The sequence below is a fragment of the Pseudochaenichthys georgianus genome, chromosome 9 (genome assembly GCF_902827115.2).
Source record: "Pseudochaenichthys georgianus chromosome 9, fPseGeo1.2, whole genome shotgun sequence".
Lineage (NCBI taxonomy): Eukaryota > Metazoa > Chordata > Actinopteri > Perciformes > Channichthyidae > Pseudochaenichthys > Pseudochaenichthys georgianus.
In genome coordinates this window covers 17,081,192-17,098,459 of record NC_047511.1, presented here as the reverse complement: position 1 = coordinate 17,098,459, position 17,268 = coordinate 17,081,192, and the positions used below count along the sequence as shown (strand labels likewise).

The 17,268-nt window shown below is 40.4% G+C and overlaps 1 protein-coding gene across 1 annotated transcript in view; it reads left to right on the top strand.

Annotated features, from left to right (window-relative positions):
• Positions 1-350: 350 nt before the first annotated feature.
• Positions 351-17,268, top strand: part of col27a1b (collagen, type XXVII, alpha 1b) — a 76,729-nt gene continuing 59,811 nt past the window's right edge. Inside the window, exons 1-4 of the mRNA XM_034091085.1 lie at positions 351-768; positions 2,827-2,891; positions 6,884-8,205; positions 11,824-11,877. Coding sequence (XP_033946976.1) covers positions 716-768; positions 2,827-2,891; positions 6,884-8,205; positions 11,824-11,877 — 1,494 coding nt within the window. The 5' untranslated portion in view covers positions 351-715. The remainder of the gene's footprint in view (positions 769-2,826; positions 2,892-6,883; positions 8,206-11,823; positions 11,878-17,268) is intronic.

Here is a 17,268-nt window from a genome sequence, read left to right as displayed (position 1 = left end):
ACTGCAGTATGGAAAGCACAGGTGTCACTAATAACATCACCAAAGGTGGCTTCGAGAGAGATTGGACTCATAGTCAAAATGTTGTTTGTAGCTTGCACACACATTCATTTATTACCATACATGACGAGAACCTACTGCATGTTTGACCTACCAACAACTGCTTCCTAAGAGACTCCCCTTCAGCTGAAGAAGCTGAAGCTGCACCGTCTCTGCTTAAATCTGTTTCTCTCGATGTCAGCTGAGTGCGACAGAGGGAGGTGTTCCCCCTTTCCCGGTTCTCAAGATTTTCCTCAGTCCACAATAAACTTTCATTTTGGGAAGTCCACACATACACACAGTGACAACGGCGGTCGTCATCTTGTCCTGCAACAGTTCCCCGGGAAAGCCGGCCTAGATTTGACTGGACATTCATTGTACTTTTAAAAACGCGCGAAAGGAAGAAGGAAAACACATTTGAAGCGCACAGGTGGAGTTCTCCGGAGCGTCTTTTTGTCAATCTGGTGTCATCTTCTGAGACTTCAGGGACATAAAGAGACAAGACAATGACAGAGAGCAGCATTTCCACTGCAGGTTAATCCCGCGTTTGTTGTTTTGTTTGTTTCCTTGCACGTTCAATCCTCGCGCGAGCCTTTTGAAACACCTGGAATGGAAACACTTTTTCTGCTTCGTCTGGACTGTGGTAAAAAAACTCCCAAGAAAGAATGAAGTAACCGCAATGGAGCCGGACAATGCCCCGTACTCCAAACTCAAATGCACTGGAGTCGGGGGGTAAGTCTACACCTTTTTATATTTCAAAATGAAGTATCTTTTTTCTGACCTTTTATCGGGTTCAATATGGAGTCATTCATGTGCTCGTGAACATCACCTGCGACTTGATTAGTGTCCATTTGACAGTGCTAGTCCTGAAAGGTTGCTAGTACCATTTATATAAGTTACGTGTTGCAAACGATATTCTGAAACAAAACACATATTTAATGTTATTATTTATAGGCAGTTACAGACAGGTGGTTGCAGGATAGTTCATGGAAACATATTTGATCTGCTCTTTAGACAGTTCATTGGAAGCAGTCTGTTCTACTGTTCTTGCGCTTGTGTCTGTGCAGCTTGTACCAGAGTGAGCTGCCAAACTATCTGGGACTCATTTGAGGGAGATGTATGAGAGGAGGAGACAACCCTCTCCTCCCCCCTTTTCTCTCTCCTCCCAGCTGTGCATCTCACTCAGCTGGTTGGCCCACTGTCCCAATGGGAGGAGAAGTACAAGTCAACATGTTGCATCATATAACCACCCCTGGACATATGAGAAACTTCACAAACTGAACCCCCTCCCCCTTTCCTTAGTGTTTATGCTAATGTCAGAGTGAGGCAGTGAGTAGGATTTTTTTTTTTAAAAGCTCCAACCAGCAGTCAGTGTGTCAGTGGTTGACCAGTGACTTCCTGCGGCTCTCTGCGGAAAACCACGAGTGTGATTTCCCATAAGTTGGTTCTTTTATGTCACTGACCCTGGTTCACTTTGAACATCACTTGCCCCAGTCCAGTTTCACATACTAAACAACAACATTATTAGCTCCTAGTGTCAAGACCCAACAGTAAGATGTGCTAATACATTCACACTTGTCAGCGCTTGTTCAACACATTGATGTGACATTTATTTTCTTTCAATTCAGTTTGGTGTGCCTGTTGGTTCCAAAACATCTCTCTACGTGTGAGCAATCGACACTCCTGTATCACCTTTCTTCTTGAGGAATAAATGTCACAGACAAATCAATGGTGCAAAATAGCTATTTATTGGATGACAAGATGATAAATGTCACTGTTGTCATGTGAAAACAGTTGGATCTAATTCCTGTTGAAGGATACCATTTTATTTTTTTGGGTGCGCTGAGTGTCTCATGATAAGTTGTGCTTTGATTTTCAGTGCCCTTTTACTAGTCCTTCAATCAATGTAACATAAAGGCAATCGGTAATCAATACAGCAAGACATACAACATTTAATTCTGAGATATCCAAATGAAATGTATCAATGATGACCAATTAAAATAAAATGGTGTTCAGTAGCATACTTTATTATATCTAAGTGACTACACACTTAACAATAACAATACTATGGCAATATAAATCAGTCATTTTCATCCTTTTCATATAAACTTGGTTTATTGTCTGTTAAGTTTCCTCTTTTGGGACTCAAATGACAAGGTGTAGCAAGGTGGAGAGAGAGCTTGTTACCACTAAGTGTACAAAAGCATATTTATGTGGCGCTGGATTATTTGCATGATAAATTGTGGCATGGGTAAATTAAATATGTTACCTTGTCCCAATCTTTCACTTTGAATTGTATTTTTTAAGGTGATGCAGTGCATATATCCTTTTTTAGAGGTGCTCTCAGGCCGCCCTGCAGAGCAGTAGATTATCTGGGTCAGGCGGACAGGAGATAAGACACAGCTTGTTGTCTGAAAACAGATGTTAGGCTCTTTGAACACAGCAGTGCTGCTCCTCTGTTGCAGATCTGATCACTGTGGGAGGTGCAAGTACAGGAGTTAATGGCATATGTGGGTTAAGCATTTTACTGTGCCAGTTTCATCTTTGTATGTATTAACTTAGACTTGTTCTACAATGAAGACTTCAATAAATGAATGAGCATAAACCATTGTTTGTAACACCGGAAAAAATAATGCGTACAGTTTTAGGGGCTGTGGTTACATTGGACGCAAGTGTATCATTGCTTTTAACATTTTACAGACCAAACAATCAAAACATTATTGAAAGATTTATCCAAAAGCTCTCTGTGATACCTGTCATAACACCTTGTTTTGTTGTCTTTCTCTTTAGGAGATTTCTGGTTCTTTGGACTATACTCTGTTGCACCTGCTCTCTAAAGCTAGCACACGCACAAGGTAAGCGACACGCAAGGCCAACGATGGGTTAATGTTTGGTTTCCTTTTCACAAAAAAAACATCGTCGTGTAGGTAGTGTCACAAAAGGGCCTTACAGACAGTGTTGGAAAGAGGAAATTAAAAGTGATGAATGGGAGGTATGTCCTGTGCACTACGCCTCTGTGAGACCAAACACGGCCCCCATGTGAAACATAAAAAAATAATCTTAAAGTAGGGCATTGTTTGTACTTACCAAACATGTATTTATCTAATTGTAAATGGCCAATGAAAACAAGTAAAGCCCCCAAAAGCCACAACCATAAATATACAAAATGTCATACATTTTTTTCCAAGGTGTCACATTACCCATCTTAGATGATTCCCAAAGTATTGTCTTGCAAACAATGCCCTCTTTCTCATGTAGACACACTTGTAGCTGTGCCTTGATGCCTGATGCAGTCATCCTTCTGTCACACCATTTTAAGATCTGTATGTGCATGTCTGATCCAACTGTCAATCAAAGTCTGGCAGATTTATTCCAATATGCCTTTTGATAATGTGAGCCACTTTGCTTCGTGACAGCTGTTTTTTGGCAACTTCTCTCTAATCCTGCCTTCATCAGGGTATGAACAATGTCAAGAGAGACATGCTTTATATGTATGGAAAAGGGATGTGTTTATTTATAAACTCAGATGAAGGTTGGCCCTCAATATATCAACATGATTTGTCAGATAAATAGTCTGTTTTCTACACGTTTCAGTAGAAGCAGTCAAAGTCATGCAAATGGAAAGTGACTCCAATCACAGGCTATTGTATTCTAACTGTTTCAGTGCTGGTGACCGTACTCCAGTGTATTTAAGGCCTGACCTATTATTGGCACACTGCACCCTTTACTCTGCAGTCATTTCTAACACAACATGTTGACCTCTAGAAAACAAAAGCAAACTTAACTTTAAATATACACAGGCCTTTATAATTAGGGAAAATACATGCATAAACTGCATACACATCTTATCAGAAGGGTTATCAAGGTCAGCCACATTGCAGCATTACAGTAGAAAGATATGAGCCCCTCCCCCCTCCCTCTAACTCTACTTGTCGGCCATCTAGGCAGAATGCAAACCATTTGAATAACTGATGATAGTAAATAATTCACTTGCATAAAGACACATAGCCTGTTAATGCACTCACTGATGTAAGAAATGGTGATGTCCCATTGCTCGCTCTTTTTTCAAAACAAATATCATTCATTAGATTGTTAGTGAGACAACTTTGGACTAGATGCAACAATGTGCTGAGTCAGAGGCCGGACACTCACTCCCTGTTTCTTGAGAAAAAGAAGGAAGGATGCAGAGTTCTTGGAATACATTGTGTCGGGATGTATCTAGTTCTCTTAAATGGTCAGAACCTGTTGTTACTTAATACTAGAAATGTTCCTTAATGAATAAAGCTAAAGTTAGCTGTAGGCTACTAACTGCATTGAAGGCATACTCATATTGGAAATACATGAGTCTCTTCTTCCTTTATGAGAAAAGTTGTGTTGTCTGCATCTTGTTCTCTGGCAGTGCTTTGTTTCTTATTCTCAGTTCTTAGATTTGTATCCCCAGCTCATCAGGAGGTCACAAAGAGCTTTAGGCAACCGGTCTACCCGTTAAGACTTAGATATGCTGCTAAGCCCTGAAAATAGTTCAAAATCACACAATGAAAGAACAATTTAGCTTTCTTCATACCATATTAACAATACAAATGAGTGCTATGAATTCAGCTGAAGAAAATCTCTTATTTTTTCAGTTTCTATTTGAAGTTTTTCTTCCATGTGTGGGTTTTTCAATTGAGCGGACCTCCCACTGCCTGCACACACTGAGCAGGGTTTCCCTTCCTAACATGTCTACACTCTATACTTGTTGCTGCTCTGCTGGGTTGTAATGAATCTTTTAGCAGTCTATTCCAGTCTTGCCCACATTTGTTTTGTATTAGCCTGCAAGAGGACGGATATTTGAGCTACGTAGGCTTTTAGTTTTGACATTGCACATACTGAGAGGATTAATGTACTGTACTCAGGACATACTGGTCGGCTGATCTTCCTTTAATCCAACCTTAGTTAACTAAACAAAGCTTTTGTTTGACATTTCCCTATGACTTGTACTGCTGCTTAACAAAAGACACCAGTATGATAATGGGAACACTTTCAAGTCTATTTTGATGTTCAAACCAAAAGCGGAATTGACTTTCTAAGCATGCTTAATGTTTTGCTTGCAAAAGTAATACCCTGTCTTTTATGAGCATAACCTTGGTGGTGTTGTATCAGCAGTTCCGGGTTTTGGGTTTAGGACCACCATGCTTTGTTTAGAAGTTGTGAAAGACAATAACATGCCTTTTATCACTACTTTTAACTTCTATTGAAATACTAAATAGTGCACGTTCTGTATCAAAATATATTCTTTCTACACGTACTACACAAGTTTGATTAAGGCTGAAGAATATGACGTTTTTCCTAAAGAATAAGCTTGAAATAAAGGATGGCTACAGTGAAATGTGGATTTGATTAAACCCTTCCACAAAACTGTGGATCCAATTAGAAGCAATATATATCACACAAGACTGTAATGTGTGAAAATAAGCCACATGTTCCTCCCATGAGATGCAAGTAGCAATTAAAAAGTGCAGTACTTGAATGAGCTCAGGCCCCTGTCAGAGCCATCATCTATAATCAACAGATATCACAGGATAAAGTCTGGATGACTTTTCTGTCTGCATTAAACACCTCCTCAAATCTCCAAGGACGCGTTCAGCCTGTGTTTCCTGACATCGTGCTAATGAAGACTGATGTAACGATTACATCATTTGTGGCAATATCCAAAACTGGATGTTGATGTGTGATCGGAAATTCAATGCGGCAGTTTCTTAAATTGCTTTCACTGCACGATTTCCATTAGTCTAACCTTAAACTTGTGAACTCATTCCCAGCTTGGCACCACATCATAATTATTACTTATAATACTGCACTTTAGTTTTTTCTGTTCGTGCTCTTTATGCAGATCAGTGCACTTCGATGGGAGGTTGTTAATTGGTGTGTGACTTGAAGTGATGCGCTATCTCCTTAAAAATCTGCTTATTAATTGCACATAGAGTGTGATGCAATTCATTTAACATTTCTATGTTATGCTTTAGGGCTGCACAATTTTGGGAAAGAAATCTAATTGCGATTTTTCTGACAAATATTGCGATTCGATTTGTGATATTTGTTTTTAAGCGACCCAACGGAAGTTTATTGTAAAATGCGGCCATATCTCCGGCTAGGAAGGTCGTATCAACGTGCTCCCGTCTCTAGCACCCTCGCAGCCCGAGCTACGAGTGAAAGAACTAAACTTACATGAAACTTCCGTTGGGTTGCTTTAAAGTCAAGCTTCAGTTTAAGATTCACCCTTTTAGATGTAAAACATGTGATGGAGCATTACTAACCTGACCCAGATGGTTTGTTTCACCAAACCATCTAAAGCTCCATTGGAAGCCATTTGGAAAGGGCAGGCACTTTCAAAAATACTTTGATCAATCTGTCTATCACCTTCTATCATGGGCCACTTCTGATTGGTTAACAATGGCTGGTACATGTGGAGCACAGCACTTCTGATTGGTGTGGGTGACTGACACACAAGAAGAACAAAACAAAAAGAATGTAAAAAGAAAAATGTTATAAAAAATCGCAGGCTTTGCTATTTGATAATCACATCATTTCAAATCGCGATTTCGATTTAAAATTGATTAATCGTTCAGCCCTATTATGTTTTTCTTTTTATACTCTTGTGTAAAACCCTCTGGGGTTTGTAACATTACCAAAGAGTTAAAGTAGAAAGTTATTAAGGGGGAAAAAGCTTGGAAATGGTGCATGTAAACGACAATGACATGTTCTTCTTGTAGTATAGAAATCCTGATCTTGTGAAAAGTTGTTGTTCAGCATCGTTTGGTGTTTTAAGTCTTCAAAGAATCACTGACGTCTCTCTTGTTTCTTGAAGATGTGGATGTTCTGCAGCAGCTCGGTCTTTCTGGGCGGAGATCAGGTGTGTCGTCATCCTCAGGCGCTCGATCCATTCCTAATGGCATCATCCCCTTCAAGTCTGGAGTTATCCTCACCCCGAGGGCACGTATCCAGGTGCCTCTGCGCACTGTTATCCCAGCTTCCTACAGCTCCACCAATCTCTCGCTGATTCTCAGCCTGTCTGTTCATCGCGTCAACAGTGCCTTCCTCTTCTCAGTTCTGTCGAAGAAAAGGAAAGTTCAGCTTGGACTGCAGTTCGTCCCGGGGAAGGTCCTGGTACACGTGGGGCCGAGAAGCTCTGTGAGCTTCGACTATGATGTCCACGATGGCCAGTGGCACAGCCTGGCTTTGGATATCCAAGGCCAGCAGGTGTTCTTATACACTTCTTGTGGAAAGAGAAGTGTACAGGCAGATTTGCGTTCGAAAAAAGAGGAGGCTCTAGACGCAGAGGGCTCTTTCCTGCTGGGCAAAATGAACCACAACTCGGTGCCGTTTGAAGGCGCCATCTGTCAGTTTGACATTTATCCCTCTGCTGAGGCAGCTCATAACTATTGTGATTACATTAAGAAACATTGCAGAGAAGCCGACACATATCGGCCCGTGTTTGAACCCCTCCTACCTCTCATTTTCCCGGATCCAAATATTACTGTCACTCGTATAACTCCTTTGTCAGTGACGGAGAAATCCAAAAAGGCTCCGAGTCCTACTTTTGCCTTGACCGAGAAAAGCACCAGAACTAAGATTTTTGGTCCAATAGACCACTTGCTGATGCTGAACAAATCATCTGTGAATCAGACTGCAAACACACCTAACCCTGTCGCCGTGTCTGTATCTCTGCCGCCTCATCCGGGGTTGGAAAGTCCGTATCATTTTCCGACTCAAACCTCTTCAACACGTCTTAGGACCAGTTTGACACCACCAAACCCAAAACCAACCTCCCGTGGCAATGCCGGAAATAAAACAAAGCATGGGGTTACTAATTCTCAGGAACCTCCTGGAGAAAGAATGGATTTACCTGCCTCCATCCGACCATCGGAGATGAAGCCAAACCTCCACACCACAGCTGCTGTCAGGCAGGATTCTCCGTCAAATGGCAACCTTCATCCGATAAAGCATAAGACAACCGTAGCTCCAGAGAAATCTGAGCCAAAAGTGCCCAGTGTGCAGGATGTCAAACCCACCTCACTTATTCCAGTCACTCCAGCTGCAACAGATGGCTTCCAAACATTTGACCTGGACCCGACCCAATTCTCGCTGCTGGCTGGACCACCTGGACTGAAGGGGGAACCAGGACCACCGGTGAGTGTCCACCACAGCACACACCTGCCCCTGAAACACATGCATGGGTATATACATATCAAACCTTTAAGTAGGGCTGGGCGGTCAAATCTAGAAAACAATTACGATAAAATCTTCTACAGCAACAATGATACATGTATAAGATGTATTTAATAGCTCGTTTTGTGTTTTCTTCTTGTTCTACTTGATTTGGATGATAAACATTGTTGGCCATATCGTCCATCCATACTATTAAGCCACAATAAGTGCTTCTTTGTGCATGCATCGCAGAGATATTGGTTTACCTTATGACTGGTACACAAATATTGTTCATTTTATATACATTCATTACTCATGAAATATGGCATTTGAATCGTAACTGCATCATTAAGCTCAGCTGCCATATGTCTCCGTTGGTTATATTTCCTAATACATAATTGAATCCTAATGATAAACCAGTTTGACAGCTTGTTATTTAAATGTCAGTTTGCCTTCTTTGACGTCCGGAACTGCTGCTGACGTGGAAGCTGACGTGCCTCTTACGTGTGGTTTTGTGAAATAACCATTCATCAAGCATTGCTTTTTTTATAATGTTTGCTTATTAATGTTCGTTTATGGGTTCTCTTTCCTACGTTTTTTTTTTTGCTTTCATGTGATGTTAAAGACTTTTCACCGTTCAGTTGTTTCATATACTGTACATGTTTAATATGCTTTTTAGCAGCAGTGATAGAAATAGTCAGGTTCAAAGCAGCGAGTCTGAGCGGGGGGGCTGGCAGTGAGGTGTTAGATTCCTCTGAGAGGGAGTGTGACAGCTCAGACAAGGAATACTTTTTAAAGTAGGGTCAAAGGTAAAAACGGATAAAGATCTTGTGTACAATTAACCATTTAGAGCAGGGGTGTCAAACTCAATTTCATCGCGGGCCACATCAGCATTATGGTTTCACTCAAAGGGCCGGTTGTAACTTTAAGACTATATACAAATACATATATAAATATATCATATATATAAAATAATGTATTATATTACATCATTGCCTCTGCATTGGATTATCATTGGATAGGGTAATAACTTCATAATTAACTACGTCTGCAAGCAGAAGTCTAGTCTTTTCAGTGCGTATGTCCCAAAATTATTTAAAAAGAAAAGCCAAATTCTGGAGAAAAAAGAAATAGAAGTGACATTTTGAAATAAAAATCTAATTCTGAGAAAAAGGAATTCTATGAAAAAATGCATATTTTGAAGAAAAAAAGGCAAATTCTGAGAAAAAAAGTCATATTTGAGATGCATTGTGGGACATGTAGTTTATGGGCAACGTGCTTCTGTAGCATGTAACCGTATAATAAACATATTATATTCTTTGCAAGCTCTTGTGGGGCCACATAAAATGAAGTCGCGGGCCGAATGTGGCCCCCGGGCCTTGAGTTTGACACCCCTGATTTAGAGTAAGCATATAAAGGGCTATACAATATAAATGCAGTGCTTTATCAGCACTTCTGAGAACTGTAGTATGTTTCCTATTTTAAGCACTACAGACCTGTTAGCATGACTACAACCACAGTCTTTTTTCCCTTTTGAAATATTGATTTTTTAAAAGAAAGTTGAACCAAATGTATAATTCCTTGAACATATTCTCCTGAAACTTCATCAGGCTCAAGTGTTAACAAACGTAGTAAATTAGTCATACATTTAGAAACACATTGTTTTAATGGTGAGTGAGGTTTTGCATGTCTGTAAAACAACACTCGACCTACTACGGGGGGGGTTTAAATCCTCTGGAGCAGGGAGAGGAGCTGTGGATTATTGTTATTGATTACTGCATCAGTGTTTCTTAGGGTCAAAAACACTAAACTCACAACTTAAAATGAAAGCGTTTAGTTTATTTATTTAATAAAAGAGCACAATGTGAAAAGTGACATATATATTGGTGCTATATATAAAAAAAAACACCTTGAATTTCTGGGGGGGGCGCGGGGCTCCGTTGGCGGGGCGCAGCGCCCCTCCAAGACAATGGTAGGGGAAACACTGCATTGAGTACTGTGGACAATCCCCACAGGAGCAATTTGGGGTGAAGTGTCTTGCCCAGGGACACAACGTCATACTGACTGCAGTGGGACTCAAACTCGGTGCCCCCTGATTTGAAGTCCATCACACTAACCACTGAGCCACAGCCCCCCCATATTGACCATGTTGTCTTTTCTGGCACTAATCCTCAGTTGAGCACAAAATGGTTAGCAACATTTTCCATTGTTAAAAGGACCTCTCTGTCTTCGGTCATGTTTAACCAACAAGAATGTTTCAAGTAAAGCTCTGCTGCTTTGGCAACCAGAGAAACCACAGTCAGCTCTGCATGCCCCTAAAAGTCGTTTTTTCTACGAGAGAGAAGTACTGTAATCAATGCCCGTCAGTCCCTGCTGCGTGGTGAAGCTTACTTTTCATTGCTTGTTAAAGTTTTTAGTATAATAATGTAACATTGTCTTTAGGATCACTTTCGTGAGCTACAGGCCCATTGTGGAGGTTTGACCCCCTCCCTGGGATTGGAATTGATATTAGTGGGCGATGGTCTGTTAAAGAAGCCATGACTTTCAGCTGCTTACACAAGCATTTAAGTCTTTAAAAGTAAACACAACAGCATGCCAACTAACTGATGGCTAACACAAGTGCTGATAAAACAGGCCTTACTGCAGAAGAAGGGGAGGGTCATCATTGATGACCGGTAACTCAGCAGCAGGATCTATTGAATGAATGAAAACTTTATTACAGACTCAGGGTCCAGATAAAAAACAAGACATTACATTGTGAAGGGATGCAGAGGATATGATAGCTGGATCATAACTTCACCAACACTAATCTTAGTGACCCGATCTGTAAACCACGCTGACCAATCGTAAATTCAGTTTCTGTGTCATTGTAATATTCAGTGTTTACATTATTCAGTTATAGCCGGCTTCTTTTGAGTTCCACAACAATCCAAGTCCTCATGTTACCTTACCTTAATGTGACACACGGCCTCAAGCAGTAAGGTATACACTATACAGGCTTTTAATACAGGCTGTAATGTGGCTAAAAGAGAGCAGGGTTGTATTGCTACAATAATGCTATTGGTTAAATACTGTGTTTCTTCAAATAGCCTAATGTGAGGATGTGTTTTGTGAGTGGAAAAGTCAGTTTGCAGAAGAGTTATTCTGAAAGTTGTGGACCACTTGGACTTTACCTTTTTGCTGCATTCAGATCATTCAACCTTTAATCTCGTTTCTAGGTATTTGTGCCGAAAAAATCTCCAATTACAACTTGAACCTATAGTTATTGTTTATAAAGTAGGTTCTTTAAAGATGTGACTTCCTGTCCGCCCCCCCAAGGGGGACAAGGACAAGGGGGGACAAGGACAAGGACAAGGGGGACAAGGACTGCTGTAACAGGACATCCCCATGCCTGCCAGCATGTCCATCAGAAGGAGCTTAACATTTATTCACTGGTGGAACATCTAGCTGTTGTGGAGATTTCATTTTTCTTTACCCTTAGAACTCTCTCTTTTACTTCCAAGGCTGTTCCAGGCTCAATTAGAAGAGGGCAGCAACTCTTATTTGCTCCTTTTGTACTTTTGTCACTTCATCCTTGACACATTTTCTTGTGCTTTTTAGGGCCTTCAAGGACTTCAAGGGATGCAAGGAAAGCCAGGGAAGAGAGGCCCAAGGGTGAGTTCATCCTGACATGTGACAAGTTTCCCATTTAAGTTACATTACATTACCACCTTTCTCTGATCTATATTATTGTGAAATTACTCTTCAAGCACTGATACGAAAGGCTTTTTCCTCAAGCACTCTGTAACATCTATGGATTACAGAGCATTGTTCAGCCAGCCCTTAGTTTGCTTTGGCTCTGGGTTTGATCGAGCCGTGCTTCTCTGCTGCCAAGCTCCATTTGTAAAGCTGGAGAGCAAACAACCATTCATTACAAATCAGTGGGTTGCAAATGTAAGATTAATTGTATGCATATGGTAGGTATTATATTGACATAAAAAACAAGGACACTTTTGTTCGACTATACATATATATATATTTATATATTTGCAGAACAAGTACTTTCTATCCCATACATAAACAGTATAGGCACTTATATTAGGCATAGCTCCTATGTTAACATCAATGAATGATTCTAGTGTATTAGACCGAGTCCTCCTGAAATATTTTCTCCTCTTTTGGGCTCCATGTCGGTCTACAACTGTGAGCTGCTGATAGAACCGAACAAAGTGAAAGCAGATGTTATTTCAAGCTCATGTTTTCAGAAGAAATGTAAGAAGATAGAAAACGCCAGGGGATGATTTGTCTCAAGGGACGGTTTGTTGTTTCAATGTCTTTCTGAGACCTTTAACTGATGGATATGCAGTCGCTGCCCCTTCACCTCCCTCATATGAAAAGGAAGCAAGCAGAAGTTGAATTTGGCATCATGGCGAGTCCTAAGCTGAAATAAATATGCTAGATCTTAAGGCAGTGAAAACATGGGGAGATATGCTTCTTGGTTGCTCTTCTGCAGAGGCCCCTGCTGAAGTGCTCCTGCAGAGGACTTAATGCTACTGAGGAGTGCACGTACCTGTCGCGGCCCGTGAGACTGCCCTGCGGTCAGGCCTCAGAGGGGTGGGCTGTGGGAACCCGATCTCTTTAAACAAGGAAGAAAGAGGGCTTTGTCCCCATCTTATTAAAGGCATTTAAGACCCTGTCAGGGGCTCAGAAGGTCTGTGCAGTAGTACACTAAACTCTATAGAGTTCATTCATCATCAAGCTCTTGAGACCTAACTGCAGGCCACACTGACTCGGAGAAAGAAAAAAAAGAACCTGAGGGTGCAGTTCAGGTTTTCACAGATTGTTTTCTTGAGTTTTCCTGAATAGTTCACGTGATCAGCAAGAAATACCTCGCAGCAACACACATGATCTACAGAAAGCTCCAAAGTGCTCTCTGATCTGGGTTTGCTTGGACAACCCGAAGGTATCAAAGTGACATTCACTATAGGGATGGGTTTAATATATATTAAACATACTTTCATATGCAGAAAGCTGATGAACAGTCACTTCCATATAGTGTTGTCACGATACCAACATTTTGGTTTCGATACCGATACCAAGTCAAGAATTGCGATTCCGATTCTTTTTCGATACTTTTCTTAAAAAAAGGGAAACGCGGAATATCGGCTTTAAAATTAGGAATAACAGATGATTTTAGCAGTCAGAACAACTAAAGCAGCAGTGTTACTAAGAACAGAAACGCCAAAGAGTCACATCTAATATAAATATATATAAAAGCATTTATTTTAATTGTGTAGCAGTGAGTTTAACATTTTGGCAGCACTGTTGAGCATTTTGAAAATGTATTTTCATGCCTCTGTGCAAGGCTTAGTCTTTCTATCTTTATAGCCACTGGTGTAAAGTAACTACATTCATACAGTAAACTCAAGTACTACTTGGGTACAATTTTGAGATACTTGTACTTTATTTAAGTTTTTCAATGTTACTTTTGCTACTTTGTACTTCTAATCCACTACAGTTCAGAAATAATGGTGTACTTTTCCTCCCCTACATGTATTTAATCCCTTTAGTTACTTCACAGATGTGGATGAATGATGTGAAATATAATCAAGTGTTGAATCAGACTTTAGTTCCACCTGGAGTAAATCCTCAAGCTACCCTTCAGTCTACAAAGTCATTCAAACTAGCTGCACATTTACCAGCTTTGAGAACACTTTCATGATCAATCATTATAAAACATATCATATATATTATTCTGAAATGGACCAATCTGCACAATGACTACTTTTACTGTCGCTACTTTAATACTTTTACTTGAGGAATATTTTTAATGCAGTACTTTTACTGTAACAGAGTATTCCTACACTCAGGTGCTTCTAGTACAAGACCTGAGCACTTCTACTTTTACTGTCGCTACTTTAACTGTATTTTGATGATAATACTTTTGTACTTTTACTGAGGAACATTTTGATTGCAGGATTGTTCCTACATTCTAGTACTTCTACTTTAACTCAAGTACAAGACCTGGGTACTTCTACTTTTACTCGAGTACAAGATATATATATATATATACTTATACCACCGCCGTTAATAGCCTATGTAAAAAACTAATAGATAACGAAGGCTAAAGCTAACGTTAGCAGATAGTTATGCTAGTTTGCTAGTTAAGTTTGCTCAACGATAATATTGCGACAGAAACACTGTTCAGTGCACATCACGCTCTGCCGCTCCGACAGGGAGCTCTGCTCTGAACCCCTGAACGGCCCGTTCACAGACTTCTGGCGTCTTTTTTGTCAACAAGCCGAGGCGCAGCGGCAGTTGCACTCCCACTTGCAGCCATGCTTCTCGTTTCTCACATGCTCTGGCAGCTAGCGCGTGGCCGCGTGCACGAGAGAGGGGAGGGACTTAGAACGTGCTTGAGAGGAGCGGGACTGCAGGCACGGCTGCAGTGCAGGGAGTGGAAGCAGAGCGCTGAACACACAGCGCTGAACACACACGGCTCTTATTAAAACGGCGCTTTTTCACGGGAGTACTTTTCCCCGTCATTCTTAAAGTACCGATACTAATACTTAACATTAGCCTTATATATTATATTACCGGTATATCATATTTGGTTGTTTTGTGAATTTAAAAAGCCTTTCCAAGAGAGCACATTTAAACATTTTGAAGTGAGCAACTCTAATCTAATGCCCTTATCTTGTTTTTTTCACCTTTCAAATCAGATATAGAGAAAGTTCCAACAAGACATTCTTTAAAGTGGACCTATCATGCTATTTTTAGGCAATAGCATAGGTCTCAGATATATACAAATATATAAAAAACATGTCTATAAAGTGTTTTGCTCAAAATACCAAACAGATCACCCATTCTAGCCATGCCTCACATCCCTCTATTTCACTTCCTGTTTCAAAAGTGCTGATTTCGGGTATAAAGCTTTAAAAAACATGCACCGACCATATTACGTCCAAAACAGTCGGGCATTGTTTCTGATAGCAACTTTCTGATAGTGCCGTGGGTCCACATTTTCGATATTACGTCATATCGGACGCAAATCTGGATCAGCTTCATTGTAGCCCCGTTTTTAGAGATTTGGGTACGGAGGAAAAGAGAGAGGGTTTTATTTTATGACGCTGCGTGAGTTCCCTGACACACCGGGGACACATATTTATGTATAAAAGACATAAAAAAGTGCATTTTGCATGATAGGTCCCCTTTAAATATATTACTGTTGAACAAAATGTGTGAGAATGCAACCTGTGTGGGGCATTGTGCCTTATCACAAAAGTTTTACAGCACTTACGCAGTATGCAGTAATGGCATTCTAAATTATAAATGGCATTATAAAGCAGTATGGCTGTACCTCTCTGACAGTGAGGTGTCATGTCTGAAAGTCTTAGTGATCCTACACGTGACATGCGTCCACGTTCCTGAATGCAGCCATAAGCCCGAAGAGTTTCCCCCGGCCTGAAGGAGAGGCCTGAGTGCGGATCAAAGAGGCCTTTGTGCAGAGACTTGCCAGTGAGCAGTCCTTATGTGGCGCTGCCTTTCTGTATAACTCAAAACATTTTCATAATTGCTTTAACAATGGTTGACACTATTATGACAGAAAAATAAAGAGTCTATGGAGAGCTCTTTTTTTTCCAATGGTTGATTGATGCAGAAAAGTAAACTGATTAATGTTTGTTGTAAAATGTAGATTGTTCTGAAATGAATGACATGTGTAGACACAAGTGAGCAGTCTCTCAGAGGTTTGATTCAGTTCTTCCCTGTCATTACGCCATGCTTACAGTTTCCACTGTTTCTTGCTCTAAACCTAATAAAGAGCACATTTGGAAAGTTAAAGTTAAGTAGCCGCAGGTTCACAGAAAATGCTACTGAGCTTTGGCCGTTAAACTGAGAGCATAAATAAATCCATTATTTTACAGGCCTTTAATTTAAGCCCTGTTAACGTGCTATAACAATACAGTTGTTAACCAATTCATGAACACATTTAAATGTGCTGCTCTCAGTATGTGGTATCATGTACCTATCAAACTTCAACTCTGGTGCCAAAGAGATTATACATTTTATATTTCCAGCTCTAGACACACTAGTTTGTTGAAAATAAGTGCATTAAATAGAAAAGCTACAGAATATAAATGCTATTCAATCTCAAAAAGCAAATACAAAGGTGGACAAACTTTATACTGAAACCTTCAGTCAACTAACTGATCTACAGAAGATGTTCTAACAATCTTGATATCAGTTCTTATATTGGGCACAAATTTCAGACATTTTGTTGTTGAAGCTTTTCAGTTATCCACATAAAGAGTACAAGTTTGGACCAGGAATTGGGAATGGGAATTGATTAGATGTTATGGTACCAATTCCATTCTCGGTTTATCGGTACATTTTTGTATCGATTCTTGATAAGCTGTTGGGTGAAGCAGGATGACTTTCCGGGATACTAGTGACGCGCTGAGCAGTTTTTCTCTCCGCCATGGCTCCGGTCCCTGACAAACAGAAACATTATTCAGCGGCCGCATTGCGCTACGTCATTTCAACTATCTGAAAGCATTAGATAAGAGAAATCATCAGTCACGCATTGTAAGTAATCGGACAACAGGGAACTGGTTCTCTATTGGGAACACATTCCTGATTCCCATTCCTGTTTTGGACTGTTGTAATTTTCACCATTTTGTGACAATTATATAATTTATAATTAATGGTTCAAAAAAAGAAAGTATAGTTGCAACCTGTGTCGCACTACTGGCCACACACTCTGGAAAACGTTGAGGGAAGTCATTGGCACTTAGTTGGCACCAAGAATGCTTCCAAAAATGTTTTAACAGGAATTAAGATCCTTTAATGTATATTCAATTGACTAATTATGAGGCTAAATACCTATTTCTAATTCTATGCAATGTAGTGAAGGTGTTAGCAGGTCTGTTCAGGGTTAACGGCCTGTAAAAACAGTAGCACTCCACGTGTCAGTCCTGTCAAAGTTATTCACCCACATCGTAAACCTGCCCACAGCTCTGGCATACAGGTGCCATTCATATGCAGACCTCAGGTGTGTGTGTGTGT